General features: G+C 33.6%; 1 protein-coding gene and 1 long non-coding RNA gene across 7 annotated transcripts in view; both read right to left on the reverse strand.

The window, feature by feature from the left end:
• The window catches only part of LOC111058631, a 98,887-nt gene extending 74,630 nt beyond the window's left edge, over positions 1–24,257 (reverse strand). For 3 of the 5 annotated variants that reach the window (XR_005573341.1, XR_005573342.1, XR_005573343.1), the window contains exons 1-2: positions 24,014–24,257; positions 19,811–21,014 (exon numbers count right to left, since the gene is read on the reverse strand). Coding sequence is in view for 2 of the 5 variants with exons in the window: in XM_039443177.1 (XP_039299111.1) it covers positions 20,829–21,014; positions 24,014–24,160 (333 nt within the window). In the remaining 3 variants the exon portion in view is untranslated. Of the gene's footprint in view, positions 1–19,635; positions 21,015–24,013 lie in introns of those variants that run through there. The other 2 variants (XM_039443177.1, XM_022346178.2) reach the window with 2 other exon arrangements.
• Positions 5,080–9,173, reverse strand: LOC120354971. 2 transcript variants are annotated; one of them, XR_005573346.1, is made up of 3 exons: positions 8,674–9,173; positions 8,227–8,346; positions 5,080–5,139 (listed from the first exon to the last, which is right to left on the reverse strand). It is a non-coding gene; the product is annotated as an uncharacterized LOC120354971 (long non-coding RNA). The 2 variants fall into 2 exon arrangements; XR_005573345.1 differs by having other exon boundaries at positions 5,098–5,242.
• Positions 24,258–25,758: the final 1,501 nt, after the last annotated feature.

Consider the following 25,758-nt stretch of genomic DNA (forward strand, 5'->3'; position numbering starts at 1 on the left):
CTGCAAAGCAGATTCTAAATATTGCTTATCAATTGACGATGGATGTGTTTCATTTACTTTAGTAAAAATTTCTGTACTAAGTTGTTTTAATTTAGTATTGAGATAGTTTCTGTCCAACACCTCCAAATTCTTAATTTTATCCGATATGGCTTTTAATTTCTCATCTAAATAAGCTTTATCAACTTTATTGTTGTTAATACTGAGCAACTGAGATGAAAAGCTGTCTGTTAAAGTTTTCACTTCTCCTAGAGCAGATTTTAAAGTTAGAGTTCTCTCTGCAATAGCTTTATCAATATTAGCACTGAAATTTTGTAATGAACTTAGAATATGTTCTCTTTCAATTATGCTCACTCCAATATTCTTTGTATTTTCCGAAACGAGTTTGGTTATTTGCAAATCTAAATAAAATTTCACAGCTTCACTGATTCCTTGTTGATTTATCGATTCGATTATTTTCTGTGTTATCGAGTCAATATCACACGTAAGATTAGCAACAGCAACCCCACCACTACCCGTATCAATTCGACCGAATCGATGTAGAGTCATCGTAACACTAAACAATCAATTTTGCTTCTTTTAGCTCTTCAATTATAGACGCAATCTCAATATCATGCCAGGTGTTGCCAGTAGCTTTTGAGGAATAGAGTAAATTTAATCTTTCCACTAATTCGTCAAAATTATCAAAGTATTGATAAATTCTATCATGAGAATTATTTTTTGCAAATTTCAATAAACCCCACCCCTTCTTTTTACTAATTTTTTTACTGGGAAATAACTTTTGAATCATTTGCGATTTAATTCCCTGATTTTGTTTAACATAGCCTCTTCGATCTAAATGTATGCCTGTAAGTGTTAAGATTTTTTTATACTTATCCAGATCTCTCTGATTATAAAGATTCGAGTTTGGTCTCGCACTGAATAATAACTCAAGTAGGCCATGTGTTAAACGAAATCTTTCATTATTAATATCTATATAACCGTTATCGAATATTACTTGCTGATTTCCAATATAATACACGTCATCTTTAGAATAGTATGAAATTCCATAACTGATTGAATTATTCAATTTTTCTGCATGAAACGTTTTTAGATATTGTGACAGCACATCATCGTTTCTGCTAGAACCAAGTAAACTGTTTTCAAATTTAGTCGAGCTTAAAAAATTGCCTGTTGAACTCTCATAACTCTGCTCATCCTCCTCATTATCATCAATTTCCATACTCTCCTCTTTTACTTCTTCCTTTTTTGGTTTTACACTAGAGTGTGAGAATTTGTTTTTTCCCAATTCAATTATAGGTTCTATCAATGGAGATAGAGTTTTCCTATTGTATTCCTCCGATCGTCTTTCAAAAGCTTTTATGCTTGTCTCTGATTACTTTTCTCAATTTCTTAATCTTTTCGATTAAACCAACGTTCTTTCTATTCAGTTTTCTGCTGCTGTATGACAACATGACTGCACAAAGAATTAATCTCTACTGAACGGTAAGAAATGTATCGAGCGAATCTCGGTACTTGCCGCTATTAATTCCACACTCGCTCATAATAGTTACAAAATTATGAGGTTTACGATTCCAAACTGTATGACAAAGTTTAACGAAATCTTTATAAGAAATATCTCCTCCAACATGATCTCTGTGAATTAATTTCAGACTCAATAAATCTATCTTGAAGATTATAATCATATTTGCATTGTCCCTAGTGAAATGTTTCTGTGTAGCTCCATAACTCTGAATTAAATATGCAGTGTCAATATTTCGATGTCATCCCATAGTAAAATATTCTCTTATCTGTGGGACATTACTCAGTTGCAAGTCATCAAAAATTACCAAGCTATATTCAGGGATACGGTTTGGATGGGGAATTTGGCTCACATCCTCTTTCATGTGAAATCCGATATTTTTCAAACCTCCAAATACCTTCCTGAGAAAAACATATTTTGGTTGATATAAGCTCTTGCTAAATAAGTAAATGTGCTTAAATCTTAATCCATTTTCAGCAAATACTAAATTAAATAAGAGATTTGTTTTTCCTCCAGCACTGGGAGAAATAATTAACATTCTTGCATTATGAGGAAGTAAGTCTCCATTTTTACAAAATGCAGGCTTTTCTTTATCTGTAATTAATTTATCAAAGTTAACAATTGGTATTTGACTCATGATTACAAACGTACAGAACGTATTCTGATAAGGAACTGATAAGTTATCATGGAGGAAGGTGAGCCAGCACATGGCTAGATGCTCGCTCGCTCCCTCCCACTGATAGAAGTTTCTCACTTCAACTGACCCTCTCTTTCCCGCACCCTCTTCACGAGAATGCATCTGTTGCTTGAGCCTTAGCAAATTACGAAACTTCAGATTGAAATGAAAAGCAATGTTTGATAATAATACTTCTATTATATTTTCAACGAATGTACATCATGATATTTACACTGAATGGAATGTATTTACAATAGATTATTTACAATAAATGTACATGATATTTACAATAGATTACAAAAGATTATTTTTCATCTAATAGTTGATCTTTACTAATATAACTAGGCGTTGAAAACCCAATCCATTTCACTAGCAATCCTTTTTTATCACGTTTTAATATTTTTTCAATCAAATACACTTGTCTCTCCGATTCGTTCAATTGTGTTTTTTTAATTTCTTCTGCATAAAACCTACCACTAATTACTTCTCCGTTTAGATCTCTCAGTGAGTAGGTTATAGGTTTAGAAGGAAATATAGAATGAATTACAAAATACTCTGCGCTCCAGTTTATGTTATAAGATTTATCGAAAAGAAGCCTTTTCTTTGAGATTCGTACAACATCTCCTAGCTTAAATTTCAGTTTTGAATTTTTCAATTTATATCGTCTATTGAATGCAGAATTCAAAGACATTAAAACATGATTACGATCTTTTTTCCCCACATCTTTAGGTTTCATTCTAATGGATGAATGCATTGTTGCATTATAATCATGAACTAAACTGTGCAGTTGCGATATCCAGTTTTTGGTTCCATGTTCAGTTAAATATCTATAAATTTTTGCTTTAAGTGTTCTATTAAACCTTTCAACTATGGAGGCTTTCTTATCACTAAAAACATGGTAATGTTTAATACTATATCTATCTAATAACGCTTTAACTTTTGAATTAAAGAATTCTGTTCCCTGATCTGTTTGGAACAGCTTAACTCCCTTATTTTTAGAAATAATTGGTTCGAGAGCGTTAAATACAGATTGGCTTGCCTTGTCTTTTAATGGTACACAATATGCAAATCTTGAAAAACAATTAATAACAGCTAAGATATATTTGTAACCCTTATTAAAATGCGATAAACTCGTCATCTCAATGAGATCTGCTTGAAGCAAGTCTTTTTCACTTTTCAACTCATATTTGCGAGTGGGATAGTTCACACGCGGCACGCTATGAAGCTCTAAAGCTAGCTTAGATCTAATAATATTCATGATATTTACAACAGTCAAATCAGTGGTGTATTAAGATTGGTGTATTAGATGTACTAGTGGTGTATTAGATTTAAGCTAGCTTAGATCTAATAATATTCATGATATTTACAACAGTCAAATCAGTGGTGTTGGATGATTGTCACGGGACATACTGAGCAATCAGTTAGAGTGTTGGCACTCTATAATGTCCAAATGGGAGAGTATCAACACCATTCTCAGCAATGTACCTCTTATCATCATAAGGGCTCAAACAGATTTTTGCACATTCAACCTGATACATGGTGTGGTGGAACAAGTACTAATAACCAATTCATCAAAGTCGACAATAGCTAATCCATTTTTATTTATTTATTTTTTTTATTTTTTGAAATATCTTTCTCTTCTACCATAATATTCTATGTTGTTAGTATGAAGACTTCCTTACTACTGTTCAATCAATTTTATATGTGTACATACTTAATCAGACTAAACCGGCTTCATATATTATTCTAACTTACACATAGCTTTACAACTAGAGTAGCTTGGTTTAATTCAATAAATCAACATAGAATAAGAAACATTATACAGCATTATTTTTTGATAATTCTTTACATAATTCAAGTATATAGTTTACATTCATTAAATATGGCATGCAATAATCAAAAATTGTACAATATCATCTTTATTTTTCAAACTTTTGTCAATAGTTATAATAATTTTGCATTTATTTGTAACTTACAACTAATACATTTATTCCTTAAACCTCTACAAGTATTACAATTAATTTTCACATTCAAAGCTTTTAGTATTTAATAGTTTTATTCTCTCCTCAATTAACGAGTTCATCATAATTTCTGTAAAAAAGTTAAAGTTATAGTTTGTACAACATTACTGATTTGCCACACATTTTCATAATTTCAAATGTAAATCTTACACTATCAATGTTTTTATCTGTTAACCTATCATCAATGAAATAATACATTTGAATATTCAACCAACCTAATGAATTACAATAGCAAAATTCAGGAATTTCCTTTAATTCACATCTTCGATGTCTATCAACTATATTCTTATTTATAATATAACATATGCTTATATGTTCTGACTTCTGTTCTTCACTTCTACCAGGTTTTATAAATGTTAAATATTCCTCAAACGTTAGTCCTTCTTTTCCGAAATTATTCAATTCTAATATTGTTTTCTCAATAAGTTCGAAATAACAACATCTATATTTTTCATCGATTTTATTCGAAAAATAGTTCTTATCAAATGAAATTGAATCCATCTCTAATCTGAAATTAAACATAATATGCTATCAATCTTGTTCTAGCCCACTCTCATCTGAACAAATAAATAAAAAATTCCAGATAAGTTCATTTAATTGTTCTTTTGTTAAATGTTTATTTTTTTCTGTTATACATTTTTTAATTTTATCGATAGACTCTTTAAGATGTGCACACTCACATCTCCATGAATCGGGGCAATCTTTTTCCCTGTAAGCATCATATGATGTACCGTATAAATCACAAACTGAAATATGATTATAGTTATCACTATGCCAAACTCCTAATTTTTCATAGTCTCTCACAAATGTTAGATATTTCATATTCGTCCATCCTTTTTCTGCTAACTGGTCCAATAATTGCTGATGCGTCTCCAATAGTTCAGTTAGTTCACAATGATAACTTTGTATTCTCGCCATTTTTTCTAAAGAAACAGAATCATATTTACGTAATTCATTAAAATGCCTATTTATAATATATACTGAGCTTATATATTCATCAAATGATTTCCGTTCGACAGCTCATATCTGAAAACATATTAAACTATAAGTTGGAATGATCAGCGTATATAATCAATTGTAAAATATTTACTTAGTTAGTAATTGACTCTTATCTATCCAAGACGGTTCACTAAAACCGAGACGCTTTACGAGATAACGCTTTCCAACTTTCTTTAATATTCAAGATAAACTTGCATTTCATCTAAAGCTAACTCTGATTTCTTTAATTCTTGTTCATAAAATTTGTCAGCATCCAAATCTTGTTTCAATAATTCTGTATGAGGTCATTTCTCAACTATCTTACTATAAATACCACTGCATTGATCTGCATTCGTTCAGTTTGATAGTGTCAACGGTGGAGTAAACATGGATACTTCTAAGGTGTTTAATGTGCATATGCTCTGTGGTAATAAAATCAAGCCTACCAATGAGCGGTTTGGTTTGTGGCTTCTATCAGAAAACTTGTGTGATAACAACCTTGTGACAGACATTGGAAATATTGATTACACTGCTGGAGAAGAACTGTTAGTGCAGGTTGACTCAAATCTTATGCCTATAACAGAACCTTTTTGTGACAATATAATGCTTGTGAAAATCTGTGCTTTGGATGATTGTGAGCCAATGGATAAGAGACGCTTCGTTCTAAAAAAGGATATATGTGGTGCATTCAACTTATATTTAAGAGGCAAATTCTCTAATATGGTGACAGCTAAACATGGAGTCAAAGCAAAGCTGGCTTACCTATTGGACAGTGGAAGTGATATGTCTCAAAAGATTCTACAAGTGCTTGCTAAAGATGATTACAATGAGGTGAAACAAAAATACCAGGAACCAGTGGGGATACCTTACAAAGTGGAGCTTGCAGATGTCCCAATTGCTACATTGATAGAAGAACTACCGAGATTATTGGAGCAGCTGAGGAAGGTGCACTTCTATCTACTAGACTTGCACATAACACAGGACTTTGCTAGAATATTCAACAAGAATGGAATGTGTGACTTTCTAACTACAAATCATTGTTTCTGCTTTCAAGGAGAATATAAAGAAGACTATAATGTGATAGTAGATAACAATAAAACTGTTGGGATTGATTGCTTGACTTGGGTTAATAGTAATGTGAGGGTAAAAATTTATAATAAGTTTGTATGCCAAATCACAAGCCCTGGTGTAAAAAAGCAGTTAGGTAACCATATTGTAGACTTTATTGCCTGTCCAGATACAAGATTACGGGAAACCTTTACCTCTGATGCAGCTAAAATGCATGGTATTACACGTTTGGAAGCTACAATCTATAACTATAGTTTAACAAATAGAGACAATAGCAAAATCTTTGACCCTATTCAAGATAGCTTGTCACTCTTGAATGATAGTAGAAATTATTTCCAAAATGCTCCAATTCATTCTGTGTCCTTGGCTAAAATGTGGAGAAAACTGACAGATAATTTAAAAAATAGTTGTTGTTTGGTCTATAATGATCTTCTACAGTATGTTTACTGGGGTAATAGCAATACCAAGAAATTGACTGGTGTACAAGTAAAGCTGCCCACTGACCCACAACATAGAAATAAAATAATTTCTTATGTTATTTCTGCATTCAGTTTCAATTTACTACCTAAAAATTATGTAGACATTTTTGAGGATCCATCAAACAAGAATAATATCAGTTTCTCACAAAAGTGTTATATTAAGAGTGGTGAGACATATTTCTCCAAGTCAACCACAGTTTTCTCTATCATATCCAAAGTTGTTGAGCTAGATGAGTTGGGCCTTGTAGCAACAGGTAACTTGATACCACAAGTCTTAAGAAAACGAGCAAACATAACTTGTAAGCTTCTCCCATACCCTGTTAAAGAGATACAGCCCACGTCTCCTATCACACTGCTATCAGACAAAAAGTGTAAGCTAGAACTGGATGAAATTGATCTAAAACGGGGGAAAACTGAGTTTTTTGAAACCACACAATCATTTAGGGCACAGCATAAGCAGATAGAAGAATTTGAGGAAGAAATAGAAAATTTGAGAGAGGAACTTGAGCCATATTTCCATTCACATTGGCGAAATTTTGATCTAAGTGGAGTGTACAATGTGACTGCATTTACTGTAAATAATGAAGGAAAATTTGCATATGTAGGTGTTTTAGGAGAAAAGGAAGGTTCGAAAAATGTTTACTTTGTAAAGGGGTGCCATAAAAATGTTTTTATTAATGCATACAATGCAAGAGAAGACCTTAAGAAAGAGGGTTATTTTGTAATCCCTTACACTGACAAAAAAGAAATTATTTGTCTACCAAGGGAAGAGAAAATTTGTTTAATTACAGTCAATGGTATGACAAGCTATAATGGTCATACATTTCCTAGAATAGAATCACTTAAGTTTCTGTCAGATGTATGGAAAAACTTGGAAGACACTCCCTTCACACAAAAAGAAGTGGAGCAGTATAATAACATCACAATGCTGGAAATTAAAGGGAAAGTAAAAGTAGGACAGTGTAAAAGATTGGAAGAGTTACCACAAGGTATAGAGTTAGTCATTATTGCAATAAAAGAAGTGTACAATAGAAACAATACTCGCTATATTCTGCAGTTTGAAAATCTGGAAGAATTGTATGTCTCAAACTATTGGTTAGAGGAGGAATTTGAGAGCTCTAACATTGATTTGAATTATAAAATTAGAATCAAGCTAGATGTTTTTAAATATACACCCAGTAGGAATAAGGAAAGAGTTACTTTCTGTATTTGATTTGTCCATAGATATGGTTTGATGTATGTATAATAATTTAAAAATAAAGAAAATTATTGTGACATTGACTGTTGACATTTACCTCTCACCCCTTCTCCTGATTCCTCTCTCATTTTTTCTTTCCTGCTAAACGAGTGAAGGACAGAGGAGGAGAACAAAGGACAATTTTTGTCCTCGGAGAAGAGGAAAATTGTCCTTGGAGGAGAGTTTTTGTCCTCGGAGAGGAGGATTTTTGTCCTCGAAGGATAAAATTAAAGTAAAAATGAACTTACATGTGTTGATTTCACGAAATGACAGCTATCTCCTCGGGTATGCTTGTCTCAGGTATGTTTCCCTCACGAGAGCTCAAGTGGATATGAGGTTCGGAACTCGAGTTGAGAGGCGAGAAAATGCTGTGAAAACAATGAAATATTTAATAACTGAACTGAAATCATTCGAGAATGCTATTCCTCTATCTTGAAATGGTGTGAAATATTTAATAATATTAAAAATCAATCGAGAATGCTATTCCTCTATGTTGAAATGCTGTGAAATATTTAATAATATTAGAAATCATTCGAGAATGTTTAAGTGAGTTGGCATGGGGGATTTCAGTTTCTAGCAGGTGTTTTCACCCTCTCATGCTGAGTTCTACACAAGATTTTTTTTTTTTTCGTCTTCTAACACATGGATGCTATTTGAAAAATGATCGAGTGTCTTATAGGAGAGAGAATACTTACAAACCGATAACGATGTGGGAGCACGTGTTGTTGGAGAGAAATTTGAATTTTTTTCGCCTTGTAGCACACTTCGCTCTTGCTCGCACGAGCCTGGAACAGAGAGAGAAACGTATGCTATATAAACAGAAGCGATGAGAGGAAAATTATCATTTACATCTGAGCCACCTTCACGATGACTTCACAATCAACATCTTCTCCATCATACATCCTGCCGGATAGCCCGCCGCAGCGCATGCTCAACTATTGGCAGCAGCAGAAAGCTCGCAGCTTGGCTGCCACCTCCGCTGCCACTGCTGCCGCCTCCGCTGTCTCCCCAGCCTCCTCCTCCGCCTCACCCCTGAAGAGACAGGGAATCTACGTTCAACGAGAGAGGGGTGAGGAGATCGTGATTCTGGACAGTCCTCTGCCACAATCTACACTGGCTACGTGGGCGCCGCGGCGTGCGGTGCTGACAACGCTGAGCAACAACATCAAGCAGAAGCAGGGGAAGAGGAGGCTAGTTTTTGAGGACGAGGGCGTGCTCACTCAATCAAAGGTTAGTTTCAACAAATATTATTAACTTGTGTATGCACAGATTTTTTCTGTGATTGATTGTTAAAAAATCTGTGCACATACGAGTCTTTGATTATTTGATACGAATATTATTTGAACCGAATAGAAATTGATGCTAAGGAAATATTATTTGAAATGATTAGAATGCAAAGGAAATATTATTTGAACTGCTTAGGAATTATTGTTTAAACTAATTGATCATGCAACAATGTTAGCAATATTTCCTTGAACTGATTAGAAATGGTATTATGAGATATTATTGTTTAAAGTAATCGATCATGCATAAATGTTACCAATATTATTTGAACTGCTTGGAATGCAAAGGAAATATTATTTGAAATGATTAAAATGCAAAGGAAATATTATTTGAACTGCCTAGAAATTATTGTTTAAACTAATCGATCATGCATGAATGTTAGCAATATTTCCTTCAACTGATTAGAATTGGCATTATGAGATATTATTGTTTAAAGTACTCGATCATGCATAAATGTTACCAATATTATTTGAACTGCTTGGAATGCAAAGGAAATATTATTTGAACCGAATAGAAATTGATGCTAAGGAAATATTATTTGAAATGATTAGAATGCAAAGGAAATATTATTCGAACTGCTTAGAAATTATTGTTTAAACTAATCGATCACGCAGCAATGTTAGCAAAATTTCCTTGAACTGATTAGAATGCAAAGGGAATATTATTTGAACCAAATAGAAGGAGGAAGTGGAGATAGAGAATGAGATGGAATCAGAGAACTTCCTGAGATTATTAAATAGTCGTTCCGAGAAGCCATGGACGCCTCTGCGTGAGCTGGAAGAGGGCTTACCTTATCCAATATGCGACGTGAGAGAGGCGTCCAACCAGCACGGGCGGCAAATTGTGCTCAAAATCCGGGTACCGGGGCTAAGAACAACGGATGTGTATCTTCCAGAAAGATTTAGCCGGATTTTGAGCACAAAAGACATTGAAAATTTCAAAAAAAAGTGTAAAACATTATCTCTGTTTGTAAAGCATGTTAATGCTTTTATCACTGACATAAAAATTGTTAAATTCTAATGTCGGTGATAAAAGCATTAACATGCTTTACATGTTATTATTATGTATGTGTGAATAGATAAATAAAAATGTAATATTGTTTCTATAAAAATTGTTTTCAATTCTTACCTGTTGTTGTTGTTGTTGTTGATAAGTTCGTAATCGTGAAATTGGATTGATTAATTTTTCTAGTTACAATAGTATTGCAAACATTAACAAAGGAACAAATTCCAGCTTCAAATATGGCGATAGATTAATCGAGTTGGATACCGGTGCATATGAAGTTGAGGATATTATAAAATCTTTAAAGAATAAATTGAATATTGATGGGAAGAAGAATAAACTTATTATACGTGCAAACGCAAATACTATGAAGATTGAAATTCATTCTGATAAAGCCATTGATTTAACACGTTCTGATTCGATTGCTAAGATACTTGGTTTTGATAATGTTGTTTTGCAGGCAAATAAATGGCATTATTCCAAACATTTGGTTAACATAACAAGCGTTGACAGTATTGTAGTTGAGTGTAATTTAGCATGTGGCAGTTACTCTGAGGGAAAACAAAAAACATATAATCTACGAATTTTTACCAGAGGTTCCTAGCGGTTATTTAATAAACGAAGTACCATCACCGATTATTTATGTACCTTTGAATACGCATCGAATTCAAACTATTAATGTAAAGGTAACGGACCAGAACGGATCATTTATTGATTTCCGTGGAGATACAATTACAATTAGGTTGCACATACGTGAAAAGTGATGGGTTATCTTATTTTCAACCCATGTTCAAATACATGCATGCACAATCAAGTCATTAGAGAAAGGAACGCGATAGCGTCAACACCTAAAAACAAATGTGCTTTGTCGGCTAAAAGCGCGAGAATATTAGAAAAGTTGGGTTTTATAGTTGATTGGCGAAATGTCAGGAGGTCCCGCAGCAATTAGTGAAATTCTGGATGTGGAGACAGACCTTCAGTTTTATAATGATATTACTAAATTCCAATTTCACACTCATACAGTTTATTCGGGTCAGGAAATAAAAAACTCTGACGAGGCACATATTGGCATAAATTCTTTAGATGTCTATTCTTTACCTTGTAAATCATTCATATTGATTGAGGGAACAGTTAACTGTACAAAACCGGGAACAGACCCAGCCGATGCACCAGTTGCAGCAGACTATAAATTAAGCAGTAACGTAATCGGCAACCTTTTTGACAAAATACGATATGAATTAGCAGGTCAGCAAATTTCTAAATCAAGATTGATTGGATTAACATCCACAATTAAAGCTATTCTAGTGAAGAATACTCTCGATAAAAACACATATCACTTGGCTGGTTTTGACAGAGCAGGAAATGAGCTAACGGATAATAAATTCACTTTCTGTGTACCGCTGAAATTAATCCTCCCGTTTTTTGAAGATTTTCAAAGAATAATTTTAAATTTGAAACAGGAACTCGTCTTATTGAGGTCACCGACAGATCTAAATTGTGTTGATTCTACAAGTGGAACAAGTGTTAGTGTGAAAATTACAAAACTACAATGGAGAATGCCCTACATAACTTTAGAAGATCATGTAAGACTGAAATTTTTGAGACTGCTCGATGCTGACACTCCACTGAAATTAGGTTTCCGGCATTGGGAAATTTGTGAATTACCAAATTTGCAAAATTCACTCAACCATTCTTGGGCAGTTTGTACCACATCGAGTTTTGATAGTCCAAAATACGTTATAATTGCATTTCAAACTGATTGTAAGAATAACATTAAAAAATCAATATCTAATTTCGATAGCTGTGTTATTTACAATGTTAAAGTATATTTGAACAGCGAGTATTATCCATATGAAAATCTGCTAGGTAAGAAGGAGGTATTATACCGCATGTTCCTGGATTTCGCGCCCTCGTATTATAATCATTCAATCAATAGCGAACTCGGAACAGAAATTGACTTTAAAACGTTTTGTGAATCAACACCGCTGATTGTTGTAGATTGTTCACACCAACCAAGTCATTTGAAATCATCGACAGATGTTCGTATTGAAATGGAATTTAATAGTGCAGTACCTGCAAATACTTCCACGTATTGCGTTTTAATTAGCGATCGTGTGATGGAGTACACACCTCTCACGAGCATGGTGAAAGAAGTTCAGTAATTTTATTGATAGAGCGCACCGCCTATATAAGGTGTGCATTCTGCTCAATTTAGTTCATTATCAGTTTCACCTTTGAACAGACAACATGTCCTATTCTTTGTGTTCTGATATTTTGGACAAGCCACAAACTCTCTCTATTGGTATTCAGTGCGATCTTGATAGTTTCTATTATGAACCAAGCCGCGGTACACCGATCCAGAAGCCGCTGCAGGTGGAGGAGGAGGAGAGGGAGAAAGACGAAGGATTCGAGGAGCCCGCCGCCGCCGAAGATAAAGAAGTGGACAAGCAGACGCCTATGAAAATTGCTACGGTTGATCTTCACTGGTTTAAACAAGATTGTAATCAAATTATTGTGAAAGAACTTGCCATAATTGATCAGTTTAATAATTATATTGTGTTACATTTCAAATCACCATTTGCAAAGACAGAATTGAGTGCAAAATTGTATAACGATGTAACATGGTTAGAACGTCACTATCATAAAATAAAATGGGAAGATGGAGATTTAGAATACAGTGACTCATTAATACGTGATTACCTTGCAGGTTATGAGAAAATTTTCACAAAAGGAACTGAGAAAGCAAAGTTTTTAAGAAGATTGCATAGCAACGTTCAATGTATACCAGAGGATTCTCCAAAACCTGATTTCAGCTTTTTCACTAGTTCATGGTGTTATGCTGCGTGTAACATTCATAAAAATAGACCACATTCTCGCTGTGCTTAATTCTTTGTTGTTTGAAAATATGTATCAAACAAATAATTTCTTGTGCGAAAACAATCGAATGCAAAGTATGAAAATGGCTCCGATGTACACGAATTCACAGAAAAGAAACTTTGCTCGTTATGGATTCTTCTACAACGGAAAGGATTTACAATGTGTTTATTGCCTGCATGCATTGAGACTGCATAAAGCACGTACATGTTGTCTCTCGTCAATTAATGAAGAAAGACCACTTAATTACTCTATAATAGTTCCTGCCTACACTTAGTTTTCTTCATTCGCTCAACAACATGGATCCAAGAAAGTGGTTGGCTGCTGACAACGAATTGGAAGTGAGGTTAAAAAACTGTATTGATTGGTACGATGAGTGTGAAAGTGCAATTAGGAAATCAACTCCTGAAAATTATAGTTTGGCGAAACAATTGAAAGACATTTTTCTAAGCACGGTTAATTTAAATGACATAAGAGACTATCTATGTTATTATCGTCCTTATAATTTGTGTATAGATAAGCTAATTAAAATTGAAGATGAAATTATGAATAGTTGTGCTGAAATGTGTAAATAAACGTTTTCTGCCTTCAAATGATTTTTCATTCCAATATCCCATTCACGATTTTTAGTTTAGTTGCTGCTTAGAGCTAGACCCGACAACACGTGTGGGGTGATCTTTTTTATACAGACACGAGCCCCTATAACACGTGCATCTCATCAATTTAGAAAGAGAGATATATCTTTCTCTATTCCCCTCATTCGAGACATGTCAAACATCTGCGAGATGCAGTGTTATGGTTTTTCAAAATTCAAAAAATTAACTCGTCTCTTGATGTCAATTTCATTTAACGAACTTGATTCAATTGCAAAGAATATTAAATTTTCAACAGGATGTCAAGATGTTGATTTACCGTTAACAAAAACAGAAAATGTACACTTTTCGATTTTATCTGAGATTTTTGAACTGCTCAATATTCTAGACAGCGGTCATCTACATTATGATTGTACAAATGATTCAGCATTATCTGTTGTTAAAAATTCCGATGAACTTTGGAAATGCTTGTACGATATTGCAGATAAAAAATGTAAAAGAACTTAGATCATTGTAGAGATTCACTAGTATAGCATTAGATGTGAGAGAGAGAGAATTTCTCAATTCAATTAGATGTAGAGAGAGTCATTGACCTCACTCTGGATTCACTAGTATAGCATTAGATGTAGAAATATGGATTCACTTTAATTTGACAGTAGAGAATTTTTCCCCCTCAAAGAGATTTTTTCCCTCATCTAGCATTCACTTTAATTTGTCAGTATAGCATTAGAAATATGGATTCACTTTAATCTGTCAGTATAGATGTAGAAATATGGATTCACTTTAATCTGTCACCAAGGGAATTTTTCCCTCTCAAAGAGATTTTTTCCCTCATCTAGCATTCACTTCAATCTGTCAGTATAGATGTAGAAATATGGATTCACTTTAATTTGTCAGTATAGCATTAGATGTAGAAATATGGATTCACTTTAATCTGTCAGTATAGAGAGGGAATTTTTCCTCCTAAAAGGGAAATTTTTTTTCCCTCATCTAGCATTCACCTCAATTTGTCAGTATAGATGTAGAAATATGGATTCACTTTAATCTGTCAGTATAGATGTAGTAATATGGATTCACTTTAATTTGACAGTAGAGAATTTGAGAATGGATTCACTTTAATTTGACAGTAGAGAATTTTTCCCTCTCAAAGAGATTTTTTTCCCTCATCTAGCATTCACCTCAATTTGTCAGTATAGCATTAGATGTAGAAATATGGATTCACTTTAATTTGACAGTAGAGAATTTTTCCCCCTCAAAGAGATTTTTTCCCTCATCTAGCATTCACTTTAATTTGTCAGTATAGCATTAGAAATATGGATTCACTTTAATCTGTCAGTATAGATGTAGAAATATGGATTCACTTTAATCTGTCACCAAGGGAATTTTTCCCTCTCAAAGAGATTTTTTCCCTCATCTAGCATTCACTTCAATCTGTCAGTATAGATGTAGAAATATGGATTCACTTTAATTTGTCAGTATAGCATTAGATGTAGAAATATGGATTCACTTTAATCTGTCAGTATAGAGAGGGAATTTTTCCTCCTAAAAGGGAAATTTTTTTTCCCTCATCTAGCATTCACCTCAATTTGTCAGTATAGATGTAGAAATATGGATTCACTTTAATCTGTCAGTATAGATGTAGTAATATGGATTCACTTTAATTTGACAGTAGAGAATTTGAGAATGGATTCACTTTAATTTGACAGTAGAGAATTTTTCCCTCTCAAAGAGATTTTTTTCCCTCATCTAGCATTCACCTCAATTTGTCAGTATAGCATTAGATGTAGAAATATGGATTCACTTTAATCTGTCAGTATAGAGAGGGAATTTTTCCTCCTAAAAGGGAAATTTTTTTTCCCTCAGCTGGGCAAGGGGAAGGGGAGAGAGAGAGAGAGAGAGAGATATCTCTTTTCAACCCCCTCACCTCCACTGGACAAGGGGAAGGGGAGAGAAAGAGAGAGAGATATCTCTTTTCAACCCCCTCACCTCCACTGGACAAGGGGAAGGGGAAATCTATTTTTAGAAAGAGAGAGAGAGAAAGATATATCTCTCTCTTTTCAACCCCCTCACCTCCACTGGACAAGGGGAAGGGGAAATCTATTTTTAGAACACCCCCCACCCTACAGGCGGGGGGAAGGGGAGGCGTGATAGACGAGGGGTGAGAGGGGGGAGGGGATTTCGAGCAAAAAAGTGGCTTCAAAGTATCAGTTTATATCTACTTTCATTACCTTTTTACTCTTGCAAACTTTCGATTTCGATTTTTATTTTTCATGCCTTCTGCATATAACTCTAGGCCTTCAGTGAATATTTTTTTTTATGAGTTTTCTCGAGCCGAAAATGTTTCTGTTGACGGTGAGGTTTTGTAGTGCTTCTTTTCAAGAACACCACAAGATTTACTGACCGAAGTCAGATTCAAATATAGCGCCATTCGATGGTTGATTTTACAAACTTGGGAATAATACAATAACGATCTATTTTATAAGCAACGTATATTTATTTGAATACATTAAATTATATTATTACATAAAATAAATACAGAGATAAATAACATGACAAAATAATATCAAATAATATATTATGTCTTAAACTTTAAACAGCTGTTTGAGTTCCAGCACTGAATTTTGAAAGCCAATAGAAAGGTTTGTTCTGTTTTTGTTGTGTATTCTTCTATTGGTAATAAAAGTAGAGGGAAATAATTTTTTTAATGATATGACCAATCACATAATTTCTTTTTTAATTAATCTAACAGAGTCAGACATGTTGTTTTTTTTCGAACAAGCTTCTTCTAGGAAGCAGGTAGGTAGGGTTTTGTCTTTTGGCTCGGAACTTCGGCTTAGGATGTACACTCTAACACTCATGTCTAAGTATATAGTTTTAAGCACTTTTAAGCACATATATTATTCTTTTATAGCTTTATGAGGATGGTATATGTTGTTACATGTGTGAGCGATCGAAATGTCCAATAAATCAATTTGTATGATAAATAGTGCTTTTAATGAATTGTAGGAACTGATGCTAAATCCATTAGTGTGCAGTAACCCACATTCTCTACTTTGCTGACTTCATGCCGGAAACCAGTAAAAAACAAGAGAAATGGTGCATCGTTTATTGAACATTATGTTTCATTCAAATGCAAAATTCAACTGAAAATTACTCTCTTTTTCAAATAGAACATTAAAAAAAGGAAAGTTGAGTTATTGTAGTATTTATACTGTATTTATTGCCAAAATTACCGTAGTTTGTGTTCAACCACGTCATTTACGAACTCCCCACCAATACTCTAGGGGTTTAGGGCATTGTTCCTGGGTGAAAAACACAGATTCGTCACAGTCATCATCATCATCATCATCAGCTCTAAGAATTGAAATGTGTGACAAAAGCAGAAGGATGGGAAAGTCCTGTCTACCTGCCTGTTCTACAAATGACAGGTTTTTGAAATTCTATTTCAAGTAACTTGCATTCAATTTCCAACATGTGTTTCAAACTCTATTCACTGTTTACCATCCTATCTCCTCCCTACCTGAACTTGTCATTATTTTTAGTTTATTGACCTTTCGGCTGAAACTAAACAATTCTGACTGTTGGCTTCTTATACACACTACATTTTGTATGTTGAAGTGAAGAGAGATAACTTTGTAGTTGAGAGGTCCAAAATTCGTTATAGAAGACAATAAGCAGCCAAAATTCTGAAATGTCATGGGACAAGGTAAAAATATTTGTTGCTTAGAAGAATTTATTAAGTGGTGGCTTGTTATAGAGAGGCTCGACTGTATAGCAATTTGAATATAGTGTGCTTGTATATACTGTATAGCAATAGGCCTATATAGATGTATTAAATAATATATAATAAACAATATATGGGAACATAATTGACCGAGAAAAGTGAGTTTAAGATTTAAGTCGACGGTTTTGCATTTCTCCTTATGTTTATAATTATGTTCCGAATTTACGGCGAAACACGGTAATAGACTTTCATGAAATTTGACAGGTATGTTCCTTTTTAAATTGCGGGTCGACATATATACAAGGCTTTTGGAAATTTTGCATTTCAAGGATAATATAAAAGGAAAAGGCGCCTCCTTCATATGCCAATATTAGAGTAAAAATCACACTAGAGTATTATTCATCATAGATCAGCTGTCGAGAGGATTATAAATTGCATGCAATGACACAAGCAATTTAATATATCAATGTAACTTGTAAATTAATATCATCGATTAAATCATCATTGAATAAATGAATAAACGTAGGATCTCATAGGCCAGCTCAGAAAATTATGAGCTGCATAATCACGTCTCTGTGGTTGGGAACCCACCTGAAATTTCGATCCTAGCATGAGTAAAACTGCAGGTCTATTAATTGACCGAGCGAAGTGAGGTCTAAGATTCAAGTCGATGGTTTGGCATTTCTCTTTATGTTTAAATGTTTATATGTTGCACATTCACTGCGAAACGCGGTAATAGATTTTCATGCAATTTGACAGATGTTCCTTTTCAAATTGTGCGTCGATGTATATACAAGGTTTTTGGAAATTTCAAGGATAATATAAAAGGAAAAAGGAGCCTTCTTCGTATGCCAATATATTAGAGTAAGAATCAGACTATAGAATTATTCATCATAAATCAGCTGTCGAGTGGATTATAATAAATTGCATGCCATGATGCATATCTCAATGTAACTTGGGGAAAGAAATCAGCAGCTGTGTAGACTATTGATTGCATGCCTCATTGAATGCAATTTTTATGCACTATTAAATGAACTATTGATTGCATGCAATAACACATGCAATTAATAACTAAAATACCATAGTATTGGCTCTCAAATTTTCTCTGCTTTGAACTTGGGCTGTCCTGTTGCCAGTATGTCTTGAAGGAGATTAGCTTTTGATGTTAGCATTTTTGATACACCAACCCGAACAGCCATTAGCCGTTTTCACACCAATATCTTGCCAACATGACACAACAGGATAGAATTTACATGTGCATGTCGCTGGCCTGGCTATGATCGAATTTCAACATACTAACCATGTCAATATTTAGTACCTATTTCGTACTATTTAGTACCTCCAATGAAAAAATTTGTACCTCACCCCTAACTGAGTTATTGATTTTTCTAAAGTCTGGGCCAGAGACATGGTTGCCCGGCTATCTTCAAATTTGAACTCAAGCTGTGCACCAATATTTAGTACCTATTTAGTACTATTTATTTCCTCCAATGAAAAAATTTGTACCTTAAAGATGGCGGAGATACAGCATGAAAATAGTTAGGGTCAATGACCTCTCAGCCCGGCTATGTCTGAATTTCACCAATCTAAATATGCCAATATTTAGTTCCCATTTAGTACTATTTAGTACCTACAATAGAATTTTTTTTATCTCAATGGTTACAGAGTTATTGCATGAAAATAGTTGGGGTCAATAACCTCTCAGCCCGGCTATGTTTGATTTTCATAAATCCAATCATGCCATTTAATAGTACCTATTTCGTACTATTTGGTACCTTCAAAAAAAAAATTTCACCTCAAAGGTAACAGAGGAAATACAGCATGAAAATAGTTAGGGTCAATGACCTCTCAGCCCGGCTATGTCTGAATTTCACCAATCTAAATATGCCAATATTTAGTTCCCATTTAGTACTATTTAGTACCTACAATAAATTTTTTTTTATCTCAATGGTTACAGAGTTATTGCATGAAAATAGTTAGGGTCAATGACCTTTCAGCCTGGCTATGTCTGAATTTCATCAATCCAATTATGCCAATATTTAGTACCTATTTCGTACTATTTAGTACCAACAATAAAAATTTTATTTTCTCAAAGGTTACAGAGTTATTGCATGTAATAGCAGGGGTCAATGACCTCTGCCCATGGGCAAGTCACTGGCCCGGCTATGTCTGAATTTCAGTACTATTTAGTACCACCATTAAAAACATTTGTACCTTCATGTAGAGCTTGCACTATGTCAGTGGAGCGGCGCAACGTGGCGTGGCGTGGCTATGTCTGAATTTCAACAAACTAATAATGCCAATATCTAGTATCCATTTTTTACCATTTAGTACCATTATTAAAAACATTTGCACCTTTATGTAGAGTGTGCACTACGAAGGTGGAGCGGCGCAACGCAGTGCGGCGTATCAAGTGATCAAGTGTACCTCCATCACATAGAAGAAAGAATTCCTCCTACTTTGTGACCTCCATGCATTGGACCGCAGCGCGGCGCAAATCTCGAATAGTCTCTGAACTTTTCGGGATCGGAACCACGTCGTGCTGTGCCGCGCTTGCAGTGAAAGAGAATATTATCATTAATACATAGTACATAATCAGGTAATTCACAAAAAAAATCTATACATCAATTATTAAACAATTATAATTCATATTAATATTTATCCTACCAAGTACTTTATCAAATTATCAGTTATTTCGTTATCAACAAACACAATTTATGAGCTGAGCTATGCTTATCTTTTAATATTTTATAATGTTGATTATTAATCTTGAGTGTAGAATTATCAGTGTTATTCATTATTGTTTATCACATGAAGCAACAAATTACCTATCATTAATGTAATTCGATATTGATGATGTTTGTTTTAGTAAACCTATAAAACAGTTGTCCCTAAGATACCTATTCTAGAATTAGAAAAAAGGGTGGGCACCTACACTAATTGTTTCTTCAATCCAATCATATGCATAAAATATGGTTATCAAAATTTAAACATAAAACATAATATATGCGGTTAAACTCCAACTGGACACAATAACTAATTCCATCCTAAACTTGAATGGGAAACAAACAATTTGAAAGTGCTTATAAAGTAATCAATTAGCTGCAAGTATTAAAAATTATTATTCATTAAACACAAATATTTCCAAATTAAGAAGCAATAATATAATTATAGAATCACAAATTTATATGGTATCAGCATATAAATATGTAGTTTCAAGTCTAGCCGGTATTTAGACTCTCATTCCAATCTTGAAGACACAAAATATTGATAAACACCTGAAAATAGAATTATCATCAATTTAATTAATTAGAAGTAGCAAACATACCCTTAATATTTGATGAGATAGTTTATCTCATGAGATTCACATAGTTTATCTCACGGTGAGGTTCACATTGCTGTCAAGGTTGTCAGGTTCTTTGCTAGGGTCCTCTGGTAGGATCTCCCGGTGACGAAACCTCTTCATCATCGCCTGATTGGTTCGCAGCATCTTGCCGGTAGCGACCTCCTGCAGAGCATAGCATCCCTTGCCCAGGATGTCTGTCACTCGATAGGGTCCCTTGAATTTAGGACATAGTTTAGCTGAGAATTTTTTCAATTTACTCGATAATACATGGTTGTGGATCAAAGTCAAATCATTAATCATAAATTGTCTTCTAGGTTTATGATTCATTTGATATTTACATCTATGAATCACACCTCTATTTTTGATGCGATACAATATTTTTTTGTTTCGGATCTCTTCTCGTTCCAATGTGAAATCATTATCACTCTTGGAAATTTCACATATTTGAAAATTATATTAGTCAATTTTCTATTCAGCATGAGCTCCATCGGTATATGATTAGTAGTCTCACTGAAAGTATTATTAATAACAAATTCTGCTTTGTCTATACCATAGGTGATGTTTATCGGGTTGAATGTAGGTTCGTAGGACACGTCCTACCTCTTTCAATTGTCGTTCAGACAGATTCGATTCAGGATGATAAATAGAAATATAATAATATTTGATACCAAGTTCAGTCATAGCATTGCGCCAAGCTTTGCACTGGAAATAGGTTCCGTTGTCACTGATTATGGAATCAAAAGATCCATAATCTTGAATGTATTGTTTCACACATTTTATTAAACTTACTGCATTAGCTTTCACCAATGGATACAATTTAGTGAATTTGGTGAATCCATCATGGATGATAGCTACCCATCTATATCTTCCACCCGGAAGCTCTCCAAATACATCAATAAATACTTTCTTACCTCTATGTTCAGATATAATAGTATGCATCTCAAGAGTTTTCTTTTCATTTGAAGTTTTAACTAGCTGGCATATTTTACAATATTGCAATACTTTAGTAACTTTACGATAACCATTTTTCGAATAGAAAGTTTCTGCAATGACTTTATAAGTCTTATTAATACCTACATGGCCATATCTCTCATGATATTCCATAATCAAGTCATCATACATATCAGTAGGCACACACAATTTCCAAAAGTTGTTCAACTTACACTTCCTTGTAAATAGTAAATTATCTTGTACAGTATAATATTTTCCTATATGCATGTCATTATTGTTTAGTTTCTGTCTAATTTTATTCAATTGTATGTCATTTGATTGGGTATCTTTTATTTGTTGTATTATTTGGTGAAGGTTTTTGTTATCTTTGATAATATTCAATACTTTGAACTCATTAGAATTCCTATGACAAACATTACCTTGATAATCAGTCCTAGAAATAATATCGGGAACAATATTGTCCTTACCCGCTACATATTGCCTTTCAATGTCAAAATTTTGCAAGAAAAGAATCCAACGTCCCAATCTCCCATGGCCGATTTTACATTTCTTTAGGAACGTTAATGCCTTGTGATCAGTACGAACAATTATTTTACGGTTACCAAAATAATTATGGAGTTTGGTCAGGCCAAATACTACACTCAGACACTCCTTTTCAGCTATAATATAAGATAATTCCGCTTTGGATAAAACTCTACTAGCATAGGCTATAACATCATGTTGTCCATCAGACGTTTCATGAAACAATTCTACAGCTAGCCCTATGTCACTGGCATCAGTGGCCATTATAAAATCACGAGTATAATCAGGATGTTTTAAAACTATACAATCAATAAACTTATTTTTTATTTCTTGAAAAGTTGCATCATCCTCTTTAGTCCAAATAAATTTACTATCTTTCTTTGTCAGATGGCTAAATTTACTGGTTAACATTGAATGATGATCCTGAAACTTACGATAGAAATTGCAAAGACCCAGAAAAGATTGGAGTTGTTTTAAAGTTTTCGGAGTTGGAAATAATTGAATTGCATCTAGCTTAGATGGGTCGGCTTCGATTCCATCCTTACTAATAAAGAAACCAAGATACTTTATTCGTTCAGCATAGAATTGTGATTTATTCAATTTAAGAGTCATGATTCCTGCTTTCAATTTTTCAAAAACTAATTTCAACCTTTCAATGTGTTGTGGTAGTGAAGTGCTACTAATAGCCATGTCGTCTACATACGTTATTACAAAATCGGCATGATATTTTCTATCGGTTCGGGTTCAGTATAATCTTTTTCTAAGTATGATGACACATGACGTCCATCAATACATAACCTTATAGAACCGTCAGGTTTTTTGACAATCACCATTGGGTTAGTATGGGGGCTATTACTAGGTTCTATAATGTTTTGTGCTAATAGTTTTTTGATTTCCTGCTTGACGGCATCTCTATAGTGAAATGGGACAGGATAACTCTTTCTATTAAGCTCGACTTCACCTTTCAACTGTAATTCACAAATACAATCTTTTGCAAGGCCAGGGATGTCTGAAAAGACAGTTTTATTTTATTCAAACACATTAACTAATTCCTCAACCAACTCAGGTAGCAGCTCATCTCTCAAGTGGTATCTAATATTGCTAATTTGATACTTCCACAGTTCTTCAAAATTATCTTCACTTTTATCCATAGTGATATTGAATAATTTGTTATATCTTTCAGTTTCTCTGCATATGAAAGGGAACTCTCTATTTCTTAAAAATAGGATATCATTATTAAAGTCGACAACAGCTTTCTCTTCTTTAAGAAAGTCAAGGCCTACCAATATGTCTACATTTAAATCGGGCACAATGAGAAAAACAATAGGTACATGAATTGTATCAAAGACTACATCAAGCTATACTTGTTTATTGACTCGTTTAGTTCTACTACCGGTAGCTAACATTAAACTAACATGGGGGGCTGGAACAATGTCCAACCTTACACTAGCTTGTCTCATTTCATCAACTAATTTTTCATTTATTACATTCACCTCAGAACCAGAATCAATAACTAATGTGTACGTTTCATTAAAAATACTTATTTCAACCTCAGCTAAATCATAGCCTGTACGGGGTTGGGTCTCAATTTCTTCCAATAAATCTTTAAATATACAGTTTACTATACTGGTTTCAACAGAATCTTCCATAGGAACCTCTTCACATGAGTTACCTAGATTGTTATGAATTAACTCAGTATTATGAACAGGTAATATTTCATTGAAATTTAAGCTACTTACTAGATCATGAGTGTTAACTTCATTTTTGTCTTCACTAATCAAAACTTCATTGTAGAGGTTACAGTTATCTTCCATAACTCTGGGTGAATCAGAATCATAAGAATGAGTTTGTAAATCATTATTTATTTGTTTATTATTAACTTCCATGAGAACTTTAGTTGTATTTTGAAGACAGTCGACAGTATTATGGAAACATAACCTATGAATATTATTAGAAGTCTCTTCATCTTCATTGATAACAGATGCTACTGAATCAGCTGTTACTTGTATCTTGCTGCATTCATTTTCATGTTCTGAGTAGGAATTTTGTTGTCAACAGCTGTACTACATAATTTATGATTATCTACTTCTTGGGCTTTATTACTATTGATTATAGAAATTTCCTGATTGATAGTATTCTTAGTTGTCGTTATTTCGTCAATAATTCTTTTCTCATTGCTTTTAAACCAACCTATAGAATTCGGACACTCAGGGAATTGGGATTTTCGTTGTCCGCAAATTAGTTTAAATGACGCTGATTGCCTTGGTTGTTATTTGAAAAAGGCCTATTAGGAAACTGATTAACTATAGGCGAGTGATTGAACCTAATCGGATGTGGGCCGTACATTGGTGCATTTATGGGTCCCTGAAAATTATTAGCACCATGATACATCGATGGAATAGTGGGAGACATTTGATTAGGATTGCCTTGAAATTGGTTGTAACCTTGACCGTTTTCTGAACCTGAATTTCTGAAATTATTCACAGTATTTCTACTATTCTTATTCTTATAAGAATTAGAGTTTGTATTGTTAAATCTATTTTCATTAGGCCGGGCACCTGTGTTATGATTATTATGATCATGACTACCATTTACAAAATTCTGGTTAATACAAGGTGGTGGTACTGAAAAATCGAATTGATATTCAGGATTAAACATCCTATTTCTGTTCATGTCATCATTTGGCTTATTGTTTTTCATATTATGTTTGTTTCGAGATAGGGAAGGTTGATATTTTTCTTGAGTTGAAAAAGCATTAAGCACAGTCAAAAATGATTTAGAATCAGTTGCATTACGAACTATGGCAGCTGTCAAAATGACTTCATCAAAGTGACCCTTCAACATATTAAAAATAACATCTTGTTCCATGGGAGGTTTAAAACTTTTAGCTATATTCCATTTTGCAACGAAATATTCTGAAAGACTCAAATTCAAACCGGGCATAAATTTTCCACGATGAAGGTTGACTTTGGCTTCATTCTGTATGGCTGGTGACCAGAATCTTTCAACAAATTGGGATTGGAAATCATCAACATCTTTTAAGTCTACTTTCACAAAATCCCACCAAGATCTGTGAGATTGGTTACTAGCAAAGCAATTTTCCAAAATACCTCGGACTCTACTCCAATTAGTAATCTGATTTCTTTTGAGATAATCGTTAAGGTTATCTAAAAAATTCATAGGGTTTCTTAAATCAATGGAAGAATTAAAGTCATATTTATCAAAATAATTGTTAGGTGAGACATGATTATTATTCAAATTAGTATGATTCAGAGATTCTTGAAGAGATTGTTCTAACTGGCTCAAGTCAGACTTCACAGTGTTCTGAAACTGAACTAAATTAGATTCATTATTTTTACAAGCAGATAAAAGATCATCTATTTTATTTATAGTAGTACTATTGATTTTTTAACTGTTGTTGCCTTCAAACTACTTTCAATTGATTGGATTTTTTCATTGACATTTTTATTTGATTTTTCAAAAT

The sequence above is a fragment of the Nilaparvata lugens genome, chromosome X (assembly GCF_014356525.2).
Source record: "Nilaparvata lugens isolate BPH chromosome X, ASM1435652v1, whole genome shotgun sequence".
NCBI lineage: Eukaryota > Metazoa > Arthropoda > Insecta > Hemiptera > Delphacidae > Nilaparvata > Nilaparvata lugens.